The sequence below is a fragment of the Misgurnus anguillicaudatus genome, chromosome 11 (genome assembly GCF_027580225.2).
Source record: "Misgurnus anguillicaudatus chromosome 11, ASM2758022v2, whole genome shotgun sequence".
Lineage (NCBI taxonomy): Eukaryota > Metazoa > Chordata > Actinopteri > Cypriniformes > Cobitidae > Misgurnus > Misgurnus anguillicaudatus.
In genome coordinates this window covers 5,925,054-5,942,338 of record NC_073347.2, presented here as the reverse complement: position 1 = coordinate 5,942,338, position 17,285 = coordinate 5,925,054, and the positions used below count along the sequence as shown (strand labels likewise).

The 17,285-nt window shown below is 38.5% G+C and overlaps 1 protein-coding gene across 2 annotated transcripts in view; it reads right to left on the bottom strand.

Annotated features, from left to right (window-relative positions):
- Nucleotides 1-17,285, bottom strand: part of csmd1a (CUB and Sushi multiple domains 1a) — a 696,936-nt gene that overhangs the window by 425,816 nt on the left and 253,835 nt on the right. For both annotated transcript variants that reach the window (XM_073872919.1, XM_073872920.1), the window contains exon 3: nucleotides 1,063-1,175. In XM_073872919.1, coding sequence (XP_073729020.1) covers nucleotides 1,063-1,175 — 113 coding nt within the window. The remainder of the gene's footprint in view (nucleotides 1-1,062; nucleotides 1,176-17,285) is intronic.

The window sequence follows — 17,285 nt, the reverse complement described above, 5'->3', positions numbered from 1 at the left end:
AGGAAAATCTTTTCTTTAGCTTTAAAAAGATTAATTGTAGACAGTTATTATTCATTTGATTATATTTCTGTTCCTAAATACTACTGTTAGACTTTATTTGTGTTTTTATGTGCTTATAATTTCTTCATTTGTCTTTATTTTATTTTCCTTATTTCCATTTTTTGCTAAACTGAAAATTATTGCATGACTCAAAAAAAGTAATGTAATGTAATGTAAAATGTAATCCTTTTAACTACTACTATATTGTAAAATATTTAATTTGAAAGCATTGAGGGCCACCCTATTTCACCGAGGTCCACTCAAGTTTAAAATTTCTGCCCTCGCACTGATATTTTCTGTTAAAATAAAACAAATGGCTGTAGGTAACAAAGCCAGAACAGAATTAAATCAACTCCAGTCCAGAGTGCCTCTTTTAATCCCAAAGCTTACCTAAAAAAGCCCATTGATGAGTTTGCAGGGTGTGTAAATCTAGTTTCTCTGAGCCTAACAATCAATCTGAGTGGACGAGCAAACAAAACCAAACTCTGTAGGACACAAGACAACACTTTACAAAACCATAGAGAAAGTAAGAGAGAGAAGCCTATTAGAGTGTTTAAATGCAACACTAGACTTGGACTTCAATCCAAACCAAATCATCGTGATTCATGTGCCATCCTGTTGACCTTAATACAGATTTATAGACCAGAACAGAGCAAATACACCTGAGTCAGATAAATGAGGGTGTGCAAGCCAATTCAACAACAGGCATAAATGTGAAAAACAATACTCAAAAATACGACGACGACTCATTTCAGTTTCATTGACATTTTCAGAATGACAATTGTAATTTTGTTTTTTAAATAATGGAAAATTATTTTTAACCAAACTAATTTGCAACATTTAAAAAACAAATAAATGTTTAATCAAATTACTTCAAATAGAAAAGTGCATAGTGATAAAAATTCATTTAAGAATATGTTTACGGTTGTAGTGGTTTGACACAAAATTTAAGGTCACATCACCCCAGGGACTTAATATACAGTAATCATTATATGCTTGTATAGTAATAACCATTTTTCCTACCTTCATAGATTGCTTTAAATCCTTGGGCACTAACGGCGAAATCCGTAGTAAACCACAGAGCCAATATTGACCCGGAACTTACGATGGGTGATGGCAACATAAAGCCAGACAACCTGAAATGAAATGCATAAATGCAGTGTCAGCAAATAGTATACAAAACAATATTGTTAAAAACTTACACTACAGTACGTGTTTAAATATCCATTCACTGCCACAGAGGAAAATTGCACTGCACAGAGTTTGCTTTTGTATCATTTAAAAGATGTCAGAATGTGGTTCTGTTTGATGTATTTTATTTGATTATCTTGTTACTTTATCAAAAGAGTCACTACATTTTTCTCAACAAAAACTAAAGACTCTCATCACATTTCTCTTTTTAAATTGTTCTCTTTTTTATCTTAATCATATCGTAGAGAAGCAACTAAGTTGAAGTGATTTTATTTATTCATTTTTTTCTGTTTTGTTTGTTCTTATCCTGTCAGGATTTAATTTCGATCACAACCAGCTATGTACTGTAAAGTATTCTACTTACTGTAATACCTGACTACTTGACACATGAGTAAATAATTGGACATGAAATATTGATTTGAAATATCCTGGCACCAGTTAGGTATTTTATTTATCCTGGCATGAACAAAGAGACAAGTTAAATATTAAAGTAGCACCAGTCACTATGACTCTCGGATGAGCGGTGAAGCCGGATGAGCGGTGTGTTATCAGTTTTAATGTCTGAGTTCATACAAACATACTGCTTTTTATTGCTAAAAGTACAATATATCTAATTTATTTCTCTTTATTACATACATACGTGTACAGTAAATGAAAATACAGAATGTTTAATCTAAAAGATTCATCTTACATTGTTCTTTTCGAAAAAGAAAAAAACACATAGAAAGCCTTTCACAATCATTCAATTTTTGACATCTGACTTTTTAAACATTTAGGCCAGCAAAACCAAACTAATGACCAATGTAACTCATTACAGGTCAGAGACAGTAATATTGTAATGTAACTAATTACTTTCAAATGACAGTAATTGTGATATATAATGTATTACACTTTGGAAGTAACATGCCCAACACTGTTCCCCAGGTAATAGTGTGTTTTTGTCACTTTTTAATGAGGAGGGCCACCTAGCCCTGGCCACCCCCAGAAAGTGCATTCAGCCCAATGGCTCTCAGTACAGCCTCAACCTTTGACAGCAGTCTTGTGAACGAAACTACAACAAGCCACAGATGAAACAAGGTCCCCATTACAAAGCCCAACCTCTATAGCTTTTAAGTGAAGCCAGGACATGCTCTTTGAAGAATGCCCAGAGAAATACACTTGTCCCGTTCCTCAGAGATCTCAGCAAAGTTGCAGCGGCTGTCAGACCTTATGACATCTGCTGAAGTTCACAGATTTCAGTAAAGGTGAAACATTTTACCACAGTCCTCAACCCAAGGCAACAGGGGACTGAAGCACAGGGTCCAATTGCACAATTTTTCCAGACCAACTTTAACCATCATATTTATCACAGAGATTTAAAATATAATGGCCTTGGCTTAGACGATTGTAAGACTGCTCTGTTAGAATAGAGCCATGAAATAAATGCGGATAACATAACCCAGAGAAACGTGTCAAATGTTTAGGATTACTGGAGTTGCACTCACAAGCAAGAGATTTACTGTATTTATACAGGAAGTTTTCTTTTACTGCTCATTGATTTTGCCGTTTTGTTAACATTTCTTATATTTTTTGTGTTGGAAATACTACCCTGCTTTGAACTGTTACCTCATTTATCCAAGTTTTTGCTGGATGAACTTGCAATTTGTCATGCAACACATTCTTATGAAGTGCTTGCATGGCACGCAGTGTGAAAACTCATGCAATACATACAGCAAATTCCAATTTTGCTGCATATGTTACGCCAGTCCTTCCTGTTCACTTAATACGCGCATCTTTCCATGTCATTTTATGTATTAGGTTCTCATTTTTTTCTGTTTTTTAAAAACAGGTTTGGAAAATTAGAGTATATTCCCAGAATGCATCACAGCATAAATAAATAATGTTTGCAGTTTACACTCACCTAAAGGATTATTAGGAAACGGTTCAATTTCTCATTAATGCAATTATCTAATCAACCAATCACATGGCAGTTGCTTCAGTGCATTTAGGGGTGTGGTCCTGGTCAAGACAATCTCCTGAACTTCAAACTGAATGTCAGAATGGGAAAGAAAGGTGATTTAAGCAATTTTGAGCGTTGAGTATTTCACAATCTGCTTTTCACGCACAACCATTTCTAGGGTTTACAAAGAATGGTGTGAAAAGGGAAAATCATCCAGTATGCGGCAGTCCTGTGGGCGAAAAAGCCTTGTTGATGCTAGAGATCAGAGGAGAATAGGCCAACTGATTCAAGCTGATAGAAGAGCAACTTTGACTGAAATAACCACTCGTTACAACCGAGGTATGCAACAAAGCATTTGTGAAGCCACAACACGCACAACCTTGAGGCAAAAGGGCTACAACAGCAGAAGAACCCACCGGGTACCCCTCATCTCCACTACAAATAGGAAAAAGAGGCTACAATTTGCACGAGCTCACCAAAATTGGATAGTTGAAGACTGGAAAAATGTTGCCTCGTCTGATGAGTCTCGATTTCTGAGACATTCAGATGGTAGAGTCAGAATTTGGCGTAAACAGAATGAGAACATGGATCCATCATGCCTTGTTACCACTGTGCAGGCTGGTGGTGTAATGGTGTGGGGATGTTTTCTTGGCACACTTTAGGCCCCTTAGTGCCAATTGGTCATCGTTTAAATGCCACGGCCTACCTAAGCATTGTTTCTGACCATGTCCATCCCTTTATGACCACCATGTACCCATCCTCTAATGGCTACTTCTTTGGACTTTTGGGGATTTATGAACAATTTGTTTTGGACAATTTCACCGAAGCGGATAAAGGGAAGATTTTGAAGGTAAGTAAATATCCTAAATCGGCGCCGCCCGGTTCAGGTAACTTACAACTAGATTACAGTTTTATGACTGCTAAAAATCATATTATGCTTTATGTGTGCGCTTAATGGAATCCCGAAAGTCTAAGCTTTCCAACGATGTGCCGCATGACCGTATATTTTGAAGATTTAATGCTTCAAAGTTACAATGACGTTTATGCAGCCTCATGTGCAAGGGAGGCAGTGTACCGTGTACGGCACAGTGTTCCTTATCAGGTTAAAAAGGGTGGTCTGGGGTCTGATTCATGTGAACTCCAGAATGGTACCAAATCGTGGAAGTGAACCGCTGTTAATTACGTATGATATGGAATATCCCCACTAAGATACCAAAACAGGCTTGCAGTTCGTCAATCACGCTTGTCGTCTTCTCGTTTACAGCGGTTGCCAAGCAACATGAGTACGCGGTGGCTGCAGCTTGATGATGCAAGCGTACCGCAGTTCGGATGCAAAAATAATATGTGAACACAGTCTTTGGGGGGCATGGGGAGAGGGGAGCAATTGAACTCTGGTTCGGACCAGGCAATCGCACCAAATGTGAAACTGCCTCTCATCGCCCTGCCTTTAATTCAAAACTTGCTTTCCATATAATTTTATTGCCATTCTGAAGCCATGGCAATAGTTTTTTTTTTTACATTTTAATAACGTTGCTTGTCTGTGCAAAACTCACTGCTGAGATGAAAAAGTGAATGGGTGAGAGCATGCTGGGCCTGTAAGCAACTGCATAGCATCCCCTCTATAGCAAGTCTCTATGGCCCTGTTTACACCTGGTATTAAGATGCGTTTTGGTCGATCGGATCACAAGTGGACGAGACAGAGACATTCCCATTCACACCTTGTGTTTTAATCCGTCTCTTTCATCCACTTTTGAGCACTTCTGTCCTGATTACTTCGAGGGGATGGTCTGTGGGCCACAGATGTTTTACTTTAAATCTAATAATTTCATATTAATATGTGTTGTGTTTAGGGATGTCCCGATCAGGGTTTTTTGCCCTCGAGTCCGAGTCATTTGATTTTGAGTATCTGCCGATACCGAGTCCCGATCCGATACTTCTATAATACATAAATAAGAGCGAAAAAAACAGAATCAGGATGTTCCTTATGTCATGCCGCACGCATTGCTGTTTCTGTGTGGAGTCAAAAGAGTCTGAGCCAGCGCATAACTACAGATGTGTTAAAAAAATAATGAGAATATATAGTATATGTACAGGGGTTAAATTGGGATTTGTTTTGTGGGGATGCTCTGTTGGGAGGGAGGGTTCGAGGGGTAAAATGTTTAATCCTGATGACAGCAAAGACACTGGTGTGTTTCAATGACATTTTGGACCTCTGATATGATTTTATAAGTTTCAGTTTTAAAGCTGTGCCACAGGTTGACCCAAACTTTAAAACCTGAACTTTAAATTATGCAAATCTATGAGTCTGACACCCTATGCATTTGTTGCACATGTCATTATGCACAATTGATCAAACTTTGAAGGAAGTTATAAGAATCAACCTCCTTGACTAATTCTAGGCATAAGATAGACTACCCAAAAAGACTCAATTAACAAGAAAAACAACATACTGATTCAGCAATATATCTTATAAATTAGCCATAGAGATTCCCTAAGCTGGTCAGCAGTTAGTTATAAAAAAACTATAGTTAGGTCGTAATTAATCTGTATAATCAAAATACATTATTTTATTAAACTATACAATCAGTTGTATCCAGTTATCTAGTTAACATATTGTAATGAGATGAGTGACATGGCTAGACATACTTTAATGCTTTGTTTCTAGACTTCTATTAAGTTTTCTCGACGTGGGCACCATTCTTACCTCTCTCTCTATCTCTCATCTCTACAGTATCCTGCGCGAATGCGCGTTCTTGAAGTTCTGAGTGAGACGCGGAGCTGCGTCTGAGCACATGGTGACAAAAACGATCAACGCGTCGTTTAAATGAGCGGTAAAAACCCGGTTTTGTCGTGGGTTCCTTGCACGCACGAGTGTGAAGCCTATGAATGAATTTGAAAGCACGTCAATAGGCTTGTCCGACTTAATGCGGCGCCGCAACAATCGACAGCCAGGTGACGTCAAACTACCGCGAGAGTGATCCGCAAAATCATACGAAGGAGTTTGCGTTAAAATCGCTCTCGCGGAACTTGGACGTCATCCGGCTGCCGGTTGTTGCGGCGCTGCATGGAGTCGAACAAGCCTATTCTCTTCTCATCAGTTCACACGCACCAGCGCAGCGCGTACACTGGCGCGGAGCAGAGCGAGGCCTTAATGGATTTTAAACTCTGCATATGTATCCGAGTCCTGGTCGGGAAGTAACGTCCGATTCTGATCGAGTCTGAAACCACGTGATCGGGCCCAATTTCCGATCACGTGATCGGATCGGGACATCCCTAGTTGTGTTATTATGTTTATGTAATAGTAAAAGTGGATCTTTTCTGATATATATTTTAAAGATGATATTTTTTCTTTAAGTTACTGTAGCACACTTCCTGTGAGTTAAGTAAGGAATAATTGACGACGGGCCATTGAATTATAAGAAAATTCACGTTGTGCCGCATTGCACCTTGGCTGTGCATTATTTTCAAATAATTAAAAGGACCGGAGTCAACTATTCCTCTTATACCACGGTTACCACAAAAATTGCTCTGGTGCCTATTTTAAGGACATTTGACAAGTTAGGTGTGCGCTTATCAGAAATGAATGCATACCCACGGAACATTTCTCAGCCAATCAGAATATAGCATTCAACAGACCCGTGGTATAAGTAAGGAATAATTTATGACGGGCCATTTAATTATTCAAAAATAATGCACACCCAAGATGGTAATGCGGCACGACGTAAAGCACACCCATGGAATTACACCTGGTGGTTATTTTAAAGGGGACATATAATGAAAATCTGTCTTTTTTCCATGTTTAACCTCCTAAGACCTGTGGACATAATTTTTTTTCTTGTTTGCACCATAATACTTAATTCTGGAACCTGTTGTACACAAACATGGACAAATGCACTGCTTCATGTTCAAAGAAAAATGTTTGGTTGTTATATTTATTGGTTCTTCCTAACCCCAAAATAGCTGGTAGAAATGTGAAATAGAAAAGATAAACCAAGTTTCGGGTCTTAAAAGTTTAAGGTAGCGTGCACACCAAAGCTTTTACGCCCGCGGCTAGCATACGTTTTCAATTGTTTCCAATGGAAGCCAGCAGCTAGGGCTTTTTTCAGGGCTGAAAGTTGAAAAATATTCAACTTTCGATGAAAAGCTCAGCTTGTCAGTGTCAGTTCTCACACGGCCGTCCAATCACAGCGGAGGAGGGGTGGGACAAATATCACAACAACCAACCGACGCATCGTACAACGGCTAATACACAAAGCAGAAGTATCACAGCAACCAAAGCGCTCAGCTGAAGAAAGCTGGCAGTCAGCTGAAATAAAGCTGGCATTCGGCGACCTCCTGGTGTTTTCAGCCGCATTTAAAAGCTTTGGTGTGCATGCCCCCTAAGTGCTATAATTGTATCCCCAGTGCTTCTTTCAACCTAGAAAATGTGAAAAAGATCAACCCAGTAACTTAGTTTTGGTAAACCATTCTCTGTAAGCATGTGAAAAATAGCTCATTGAAATTTGGCTCCCCTTGTGATGTTGTTTGCATTTCATCAGCTCATTTGCATTTTAAAGGACACACCCAAAACGGCACATTTTTGCTCACACTTTGTAACAATTGTAACATGTTGTAATAAATTATCTATAAGCTAAAAACCTTACAAATGCACTCTGGGGACACCAAAGATTTATTTTACATCTTAAAATGTCTTCAGAAATGTCCCTTTTAAGACATTTGACAGTTTAGGTGTGAGTTTTACAGAGAAATAAACACCTGCGGAAAATTTCTCAACCAATCAGAATAAAGCATTCAACAGGCCCGTGGTATGAATTGAAACATGTATTATATTCGCCTGATTCATGTTTGTTTTTGTGCAATTCAAAGTGAACCAAGATCATGTACAAAACCATAATTTTCAGGTATTTGAATGTTAAGGTTTGGATCAAGTTTTCTAAAAACTATGACAGTAGATCAGTTTTGTGTCTATGACTTGCAAAAACCCTCAGACCCCAGTTGGTTAATGTTTTAGATTTAAACCCCAGTTTCAACAATGCTGAAAGGCGACAGCGACTCAACTATAACAATAAATCTGTAATTCCTCCCACCTTGAAGTTGTGCTAAACTACAGTGAAAAAGCAAACCGAGCCCAAGATAAGTGAGTCGAGCATAATGCAGAGTCTTTTTTGCTTACGTAAAAATGTTTTGGTAAAAATAAATGTAGGTAATTAACTTATTACAGTTTGTTTTACTACATTAATGCATATAAATACATGCATTTATATCATTTATAATAACACACATACCTTAAATATGTATGACAGTAGCTGGGTTTCCTTTCCATCACACAAATTTTATGCGCATTTTGAAGTATAAGATATGAGTGATGCAAATCTTGAATACAAATTCCTTAATTCACAAAAAAGATTTATGCTCACTTGAAGTGGGTTTTGACTTGCGAAAGAGTCAATGCGAATAATGGTAGATGGAAATGCCAAATTAATTCTGGTGTAGCAAACATTAAACCCACGTGATTGTCTAGCTGTATCAGCTGATGTTGTCTTTTATACAACAGTTCTTTCTGGTTCTCGAATCTGATTGGCTAAGAGCTATGCGATATTGTGCTGATATCGGCACTGTAACCGCTTCACCTTTCGTATCATTCCGCCACCTAGTGAATGGAGGTCCTAAACAGGCTCATCTCTGAATGGAAAAACACAGACGCGCTGTTTTGAATCACTCTCCGTGTCTCATTAGTTTACTAGCTCATAAATCAGTCTGTGAATCCCCAATCGGAAGTTATTATTCCGTCAAAGATCAGCGCTCTTGGATGTTACGTTAAAGTTAATGGGAGAAATGTCTTGTCACATTGTGTGGACGATTAACACTTGGAAAGAGGAATATAAACACTTGTTTTTTTTCTGTAGCTATATTTCTTATCAGAATGCGAAAACACTGTGGAACTGCAGGTAAGCACCGCAGCTTTTAAATGTGGACATTGATCATTTACTTTATCGTGACGTGACTATTAAAACATGTTATGAGATATCGCCACTGGTATATTTATAAGCAGCATGCAAAAACATCTCTCTGACACTTATAAAAAAACGTTTTATATAGTACTGAACAAAGTTTAATAATAATAATCGAGTGCTCGTATCACGTTAAGAATAAATGAGAAAGCAATAGTAACGTTATAGAAGTATAGTTTTATTCACTTTTACCTCGCGCCAAAACAATAACAACACAAAAGACACTAAATATGAATAAAAAAACAAGTACTAGTTTGATCATGACACCAAATACTGCTGATTTGATCTCATTTTGACTATCATAAACAAACAAGGCCAACATGAGAGCCAGGGAATCCCTGTCAGAGATGTAGCCCAGAGAGGGCGGTGGTCAGCGGGGCGAGTGAACACTGACGTCCGCTCATGCTTTGGTTCTCATTCGTACCGAATCTCACTAAGCAAACGTTCAAACAGGCGCTATCTTTACTAATCGACTGCAGATTTAAATATGATACATATACATTCTCGACTGAACTAATCTTAAAACTACACTTTGTGACCAAGAAACGGTAATATAAAGTAACGGCTTTTCCGTCCATTGAGTTGTTATGAGCTTCAAAGCAGCCGAAAGTTTTACCTGTCATTCTGGCCACCCTCAAATCCGTGGCGGAAGCAGTAGTTCTCAAACAAAGAGGCTTTTAAAATAACTCTGTTGTTGTTTTCTAGTTTTTGTTTTTCAAACGTGTGCCGTCGAACTGTTGTATAAAAGCAATATCGCTCTCGGAGTCGTGTGATATAGCTCTATATCATCACGGCTGTGATTACCTCTGGCCTAATCACAGCCGTGATGATATAGAGCTATATCACACTCCTACTCGAGCGATATTGCTTAAATATGGGGCTCTACGTCATTGCAATGCTCTTGTTAGTGTACAGCATTCAGTTTGGCAATTACAAGCTGCACTGCTAGTAAATTTATAACTTGCCAAATCCTAACTAAATGCCTTGTGTTTTTTATTACTATCGGTTACAATACTAACGCCATTCACTCAAACTTGATGGAAATGCATCTAATTCACATTTTTTGTTTTTCTCTTTTGAAAAGATTTCCTTTACGTTCCCCAATCAAATCTAGTGGCTGTTTGGTTGAAACAATGCTTCCTGTGATTGAACAAAAACAGCCTTTTAAGCGTTTCAGAACACACATATTTAAAAACAAAATTATTAAGATATAATAGCTCATCTAGCCCAACTGAGCCCCATCCTGTCTAGTTCTGAGGGCTCTGTTTTTATCAGTATATAAATAGCAGAGCGACTAACAGATGAGTAGGTCTGGCACATCTGTTAAACATGCGTATAACAGTCATATGATTTTGCTTGTGTGAAGTGCTGCTCACAAGACAGGTGCAGAAGAAATGATGCAGTGCCAATGTCTCATTTAACAGCATAACAATGAAGGATTCATACTTCATCGACTTTCACGACGAGATTAACACTGAATGATGTGTAGAACAAACATGCATGCATCATTGAGGGCATCATCGGTCATAACAGTGACAGAAAATTAATCATTGATCAAAAACATGTTCTGCATGAATCAAAGACATCTCAAACCCAAAGCTGCAGCCTCCGGGGGTCGCATATGCAGGCTGCATACTTCATAAATCCTGGTTTAACTGAGCATTACATGTCATACCCATATTACAACAATTTACTATTAACTAAGATTAATAGTCAATTTTATTATTGTTAATACCACGCATGCAGCCTACAAATATGACTTTGCTATGAAAAGTTTATGTCCAGCTGGTGTGTTTATGCTATGTATGTCCACCTGGAAAAACGAGCATTATTGCAAGCAACATATGTATATTGAACTTAATTCATCTCACACCGTTTGGGCTAAAGAAATGAATTGTTGAGGAGCAAGGCCGGGTCTACGGGGGGGCATTGCTCCAAAAATGTCCAGCCAACCATTACAAAATGGAGTGTCTCTTTACACAAATGGTGTCCCTTGTTGGTAAACGCTATTTATGTTAGCTCCCGCCCACCAATGTCTGGTTGTCTCACACAAAGCTTCGACTTACCAGTCTTCAAGTATTTAAGACTTAGGGCCCTATCTTGCATCCAGCGCAAGTGACTTTGTCAGTGACGCATGTATCATTCGTATTTTGCACCGGCGCAGAGCGGGTTTTTCCCTCCACAGACGCACGTCGGCAAACTAGGGAATGAACTTGCGCTCCCTGGGCGGTTTAGCGCAAACCATCCCTGATGCTATTTTGCAGTTTCAAAAAACAATTGCGCCACTGACCAGAAAAAAACTAGTCTAAAGTCAGTGGCGCGTTGCGCGTTGTTCATTATGCTATTTTAAGGGCGCATGCTTGACCATAATGTATAGTGTGCACAACTTTGCTTATCTAATATACACAGATGCAACAGCTATTTTTGCAAATCATAAATTGTTACAATAAAAAATATTAACACATGAGATTAGGGAAATCATTGTGGTGAGCATTGTGGTGATAGTTTTTATTTATTTTGTGTGGCTGCGTTAAAAAATTCTCATGCAAATAACGATTCAAATATTTTCATAAGTTTGTTGTGTGGCTGTATTACATTTATTTTAATGTAAATAATAATTAAAATGTTTTCATAAGAAACCTTAATGTATGTGAACTTGATTTGTAAGTGTACTTTGGGGTTGGACTGCTTGCGTTTCTTGGCTTTCAGCGGTGAGGGTGGACGCAGCGATGTCCTCTGGCGATGTTTCTCCCATCCCCATACAAAACAACTTCTCTGTCTTTGACTGCTCTTAAGAACGTGGGTCTCCTCGGCTGTGAACCGCGCCTGGCGTGCGCCTGGTAAATCCGTCATAATAATAGCAACCCACCATGGAACTTGCGCCCTTGCGTTTAAAGGGAATGTTGGATAGCGTTATGATTGGTTTATTTAACGTTACGCCCAAACCACACCTATGAATAATGAACCTACTTCAGACCAACCCCTTATTGATTTGCGCCTGGCGCAAGAGTTATTTCTCCCGCCGGGAAAATAGCAACAGCGCCCAAGATCCGCCCACAAAGTCACTCGCGCTTTGCACTTCGCACTTGCGTTTCAGATCGTTAAAATAGGGCCCTTAGACTTACATCTCTTATGAGTATTTATACCACGGGTCTGTTGAATGCTGTATTCTGATTGGTTGAGAAATGTTCTATGGGTGTTGATTATTTTCCAGTAAACCGCACACCTAACTTTTAAAATGTCTTTAAAATAGGCACCAGAGCAATGTTTGTGGTAACCATGGTATAAGTGGAATAATTGACTGAATTATTTGAAAATAATGCACACCCGCGGTGTAACGGCACTCCGCTTTGCGTCATGCGGCATTACCACCTTGGGTGTGCATTATTTTCTTAGAATTCAATTGCCCGTCATCAATTATTCCTTACATATAGCCCAGCCCTAGTGCTCAGCCAGTTTAAACACAGTATATGTTTTACATGCCACTTTACATGTCACATGCCATTCTGTTACATTAAATCCTTCCATTTATTTTAACTTGTGTAACACTTTTACAAAATATTTCCAATCCATAAATTTGAAAACCTTGTCAGATCGACCAGAGGCAGCAGCTTGGAAAGCAAATAAACATTGTTTGAAACAGTTCTGTGAAAAAAGATGTAGGGACATCAAAACAAGATAAGTCTTTTGAAAGAGATAAAAGGTCAATGTGTTTCAGATTCATAGTATAAAGTTGCAAACTTCTAAGAGACTTTTGTAACAACAGTTATTCTGCCTTTACTGCAAAGCAAAGCCATTGTGCGTTTGAAGCCATGCAGAGAAAATAAAACGGTTACGACTGTTTAGAGAAGACTGCGGGCATCTTATTTATTTTTTGTTGAGAACTTGTAGAGTAACACACATCACCCCCACACCTTCCAGGAACGAGCTCCAGCTAGTTTCTTAGAGAAACTTTCACAACTTAAAGAACAGCCATTTAAACGTGCATCTAAAGTTAACTCTGTGAAAGTGTAAAAACTGTAAAGCTTTAAAGCTTTGCTCTTTATGTTTCTTGCTGTCTGACATGTCTGGCTCAACCGATGGCTTTATTTGTCATCCCAATATTTGAAATTACACACTGCTGGCAAAGACTTTAATTCCATCAGGCTGCTTTTGAATAGAGAAAGAGCTTTTTGCAGCCTGATGGTTTAGTTACATGTCATTGTGTGATCAAGTCTTTCCCCACAATTGAACATTATTATTTTTGCACTTTAACAAAGAAAAGTAAAAAAAACTATTTTGTTGAAAGCTAATAATGTTTGATATGTTTGATGTGTGTATTAAAGCTCTCAGCTCCAAAATTGAATTAGCGAATGAACAGACCAAACAAAAGGAGGGTTTTTTTATACAATATGATTGTTTTTTATTGAGCGGCAGATATTGAATAGTGATGTTTGTTTTTTATATTCTACTCACACGCTTGCATTAAACCCAAACAAAGACAAAGATTTGGCTTAATAACCCATACAGACTGCTAGGTGCTATCCGTACAATGCCACAGTGTTTACCTGCGATGTCTCTGTTGGGGCAATATGATTTTCCAAGCATGACTTAACAAGGACTGTTTTCTACACAAAGGGTCAGAGGTCAAGAAGGTCCAGCACAAGAGATGATATCTCCACAGCGAAAGTAATTGTAGCATTTTCAGCCTGTTTCTTCTTCATGTGCATGCACATGGGAAGTCTTTGCGTCGTTGTAACCAATGAGAAGTGTGCGATGAAGCCTCTGGAGGTTTTATTACAGCAAATATAAGAGGCGATCACGGTCGATCAATCACAGTCTGAACAGATATGCCCCTGGAAGTGTCGGAGCGAGTGCATTAGCTCAGGAAGAACAAGTAACTTGGCTTTGTTTCAGACATGACTTAATGAATGCCTGTTAGCGACCACCTTCCTCCCCTGTGTGGTGTGAGGTACTTTTAAGGTTTTTTTATGATGGCCATTAGGCAGCCGGCTTTCGATGGGCCTCTACAGTATATCTCCATTGATTGAAACGTTGAAAACGCCGGCGAGTCCTTGAGAAGCAACAAAACCAAACAGGACCAAATAGTCTCCTTCCTCTTGAAAAGTGCTCATGTTAACCTTCAAAACAACAGCTAGATTTGAACAAGCCCTTGTGTTCATAAAGCAAGAGGGAGAAAGAAATAAGCCAAATTCAATTTCATGTCAAAGAGTGTGGACTTGTGGACTCTGTAAGTAAGAAAATATCATCTGATGTGCTTTATGCTGATGACATTGAACTTGAACACCAAGCAGAGACCAGATACAATACTTTTTTGTGCAAAAAGAACATATGCTTTAAATGAAATATGATGTACTAATGTTATTAATGTATATTAATAGAGATGCACCGATCGGTCAGTCTCACGACATTTAGTTTCCAAACCGTTCCTTTTGTTGACGCCAATTGCACAAACAACAACATCACAGCCACACGCAAACTCGCAGTGAAAGCAGCTTCCACCCCGTTATCCAACAGCTGCATTCATTTAATTCTGTACCCGGAATTGTGATCAGTGTACATAAAGACTGCAACCCAAACTGCCCGTGCAGTCCGCCTGTGCCTATGTTGATTCTTGCCCCACATCCTCAAATAACACGTTGATTTTATTCATATAATAAACGACATAACTTGCTGCTGGACCACCATAGTACGATGCATAGTTGGAGAAACTAACTAGATTGTTACAACTGTTTCCCGAAAACATAGTAACTTTGACGCACATCTGTCGTTTGAACCATGTTAGTTCAACAATAAAGTTGATGATCAAGTCAAGACAAGTAGGAGGTGGAGTATTAGCTAACTAATTTGTTCATATCAATTTAAAGCAACACTAAAGAGTTTTTGCTCTTTGCTCCCCCTACAGGTTGGAAGCGTAATTGTCCATTACCACTGTCATAAATAATTTAGCATACTGCAGCATATCTGGCTCTGATTGGATTGTAGGTCTGCTGTAAAGCAAGTTTTTGTAGTTTTTACCCGAACTACTGGACCGCGACCCGACGGTTGGAAACTTCTTTCGTGCGCTTTGGGCTGATCGAGGGTGGCAAAGCGAATGTAAAAGTGCCTTTCACACTGTTTCAAGTGGATGAACGACAGAAACTTTTTTGGAAACGTTATTTTAAGATAAAAAAAATATTTGGTGTTGCCTTAACTCTTTCCCCGCCATTGACGAGATATCTTGTCAATCAAGAGAAAACGCTTCCCCGCCAATGACGAGTATTTCCGTCTTTCCGCAATACCCTTCCGCAACTTTTTAAACCCGGAAGTATTGCCCTCTGGCAAGCTGCTGCATGTCCGTGTCTGTTTTAAAGATTGCTCTGAATGGGATCTCTATGAAAAGTCCGTCACAAAAATTGAATTATCTCTGCTTTTTGTTCAAAATGTGGTGTTTTTGAAGAAACCTACCCATATTCAAAAGCTGATTACAAAAGAACTACTGAAGGTAGGATGAAACGTTTTTTTTTTGTTTGAAAGCAGAGGGTCTGTTCTTTCATTTGGTATATTGTATGTTTAAATATTTGAAGAAGAACATTTTCTGAAAGGCATTAAACTTTTGTGAAAATCATGAAAAACGCTGGCGCTGGCTGGCAACTTTTTAAAAAAACGCTTTGAATGCTTTATTCTGATTGGCTGAGAAATGTTTCATGGGTGTTGATTATTTTTCAATAACCGCACACCTCACCTTTAAAATGTCTTAAAAATAGACACCAGAGCAATATTTTTCGTAATCGTGGTATAAGCAGAATAATTGACTCCGATCCTTTGAATTATTTGAAAATAATGCACACCTTGGATGTGCATTATTTTCTTATAATTCAATGGCCTGTTGTCAATTATTCCTTACATATTTCATTCGTTCACAAGTTTCCTTCTGCGTCACTCATCCCAGGGATTCCCCATGGTCTTAAAGGACAAGTTTGGTATTTTAAACTTAAAGCCCTGTTTTCAGATTGTTTATGATGAAATAGAACCGTTTTTACTGAAATTTGGACATATGATGCTGGCCCGAGAATTTTCGGGTGTTTGTTGAATCAGCCCCCACCTCCACAATGGCTGCATAGGTGCACCGGAACAATCCTTCCTAAAATGCATTAAACCTTCATTTACAAAGACGTGAAACTCACCGAGCGGTCAGGGGCGTTCACCGACATGCCCACACAAAAATCGCCGCAAAAGAGGTTTTATCGTAGGTTTTGTCCAACTCCATTGACTTGTATTACATGTGCTGTGAGGTACGGTATTACTCCGCGCGGGGAACTTTGTTTGTAATCTTGCAATTGTCAAAGTTGGATTATCGCCACCAACTGGGCTGGAGTGTCTATTATTTAAGCCCTCAACAGAAGAATATACGGGTGTGAGGCGTTTGGAAAAATAGGTCCACAAGTTTACAACGAATGCTAAAAATCCTGTTGGAAAGCATCTTTTGCAGCGATTTTTGTGTGAGCATATCAGTGAACACCCCTGACCACTTGGTGAGTTTCACGTCTTTGTAAAAGAAAGTTTAATGCATTTTAGGAAGGATTGCTCCAGTGCACCTATGCAGCCATTGTGGTGGTGCGGGGTTGATACCACAGAAACCGAAAATTCTCGGGCCAGAAGCATATGTCGAAATTTCAGTCAAAACTGTTCTATTTCATCATAAACAATCTGACAACAGGGCTTTAAGTGTAAAATACCAAACTTGTCCTCTAGCAGTTTTTAAAAACAGCGCTTTATTTTTTTAAAAGACATGAAATGGACTTAGTATATATTTAAAATGACAGATATAAAATGCTTGCTTATTTTTTATTATTAAAGAAAAGTGGATTTTTGTAGCCTATATGATGCCAATTATAAATCGGAATCATCAAAAATTGGTATGGGCAGGTCACACCTACAGAAAAATCGAAAATCAGAAGCAACCAAGAAAATTGCAATATATATAAAAATTAATGGACACTATTTAAAGAAAATTTTTCTACAGTCATTTGATTTATTTACAATAATGAAGCCCTCTATTTTGCTCTTTTAAAATATAAATTGTAGTGTAATTACTGTGAACATCAAAGATTATCAGCCATAAC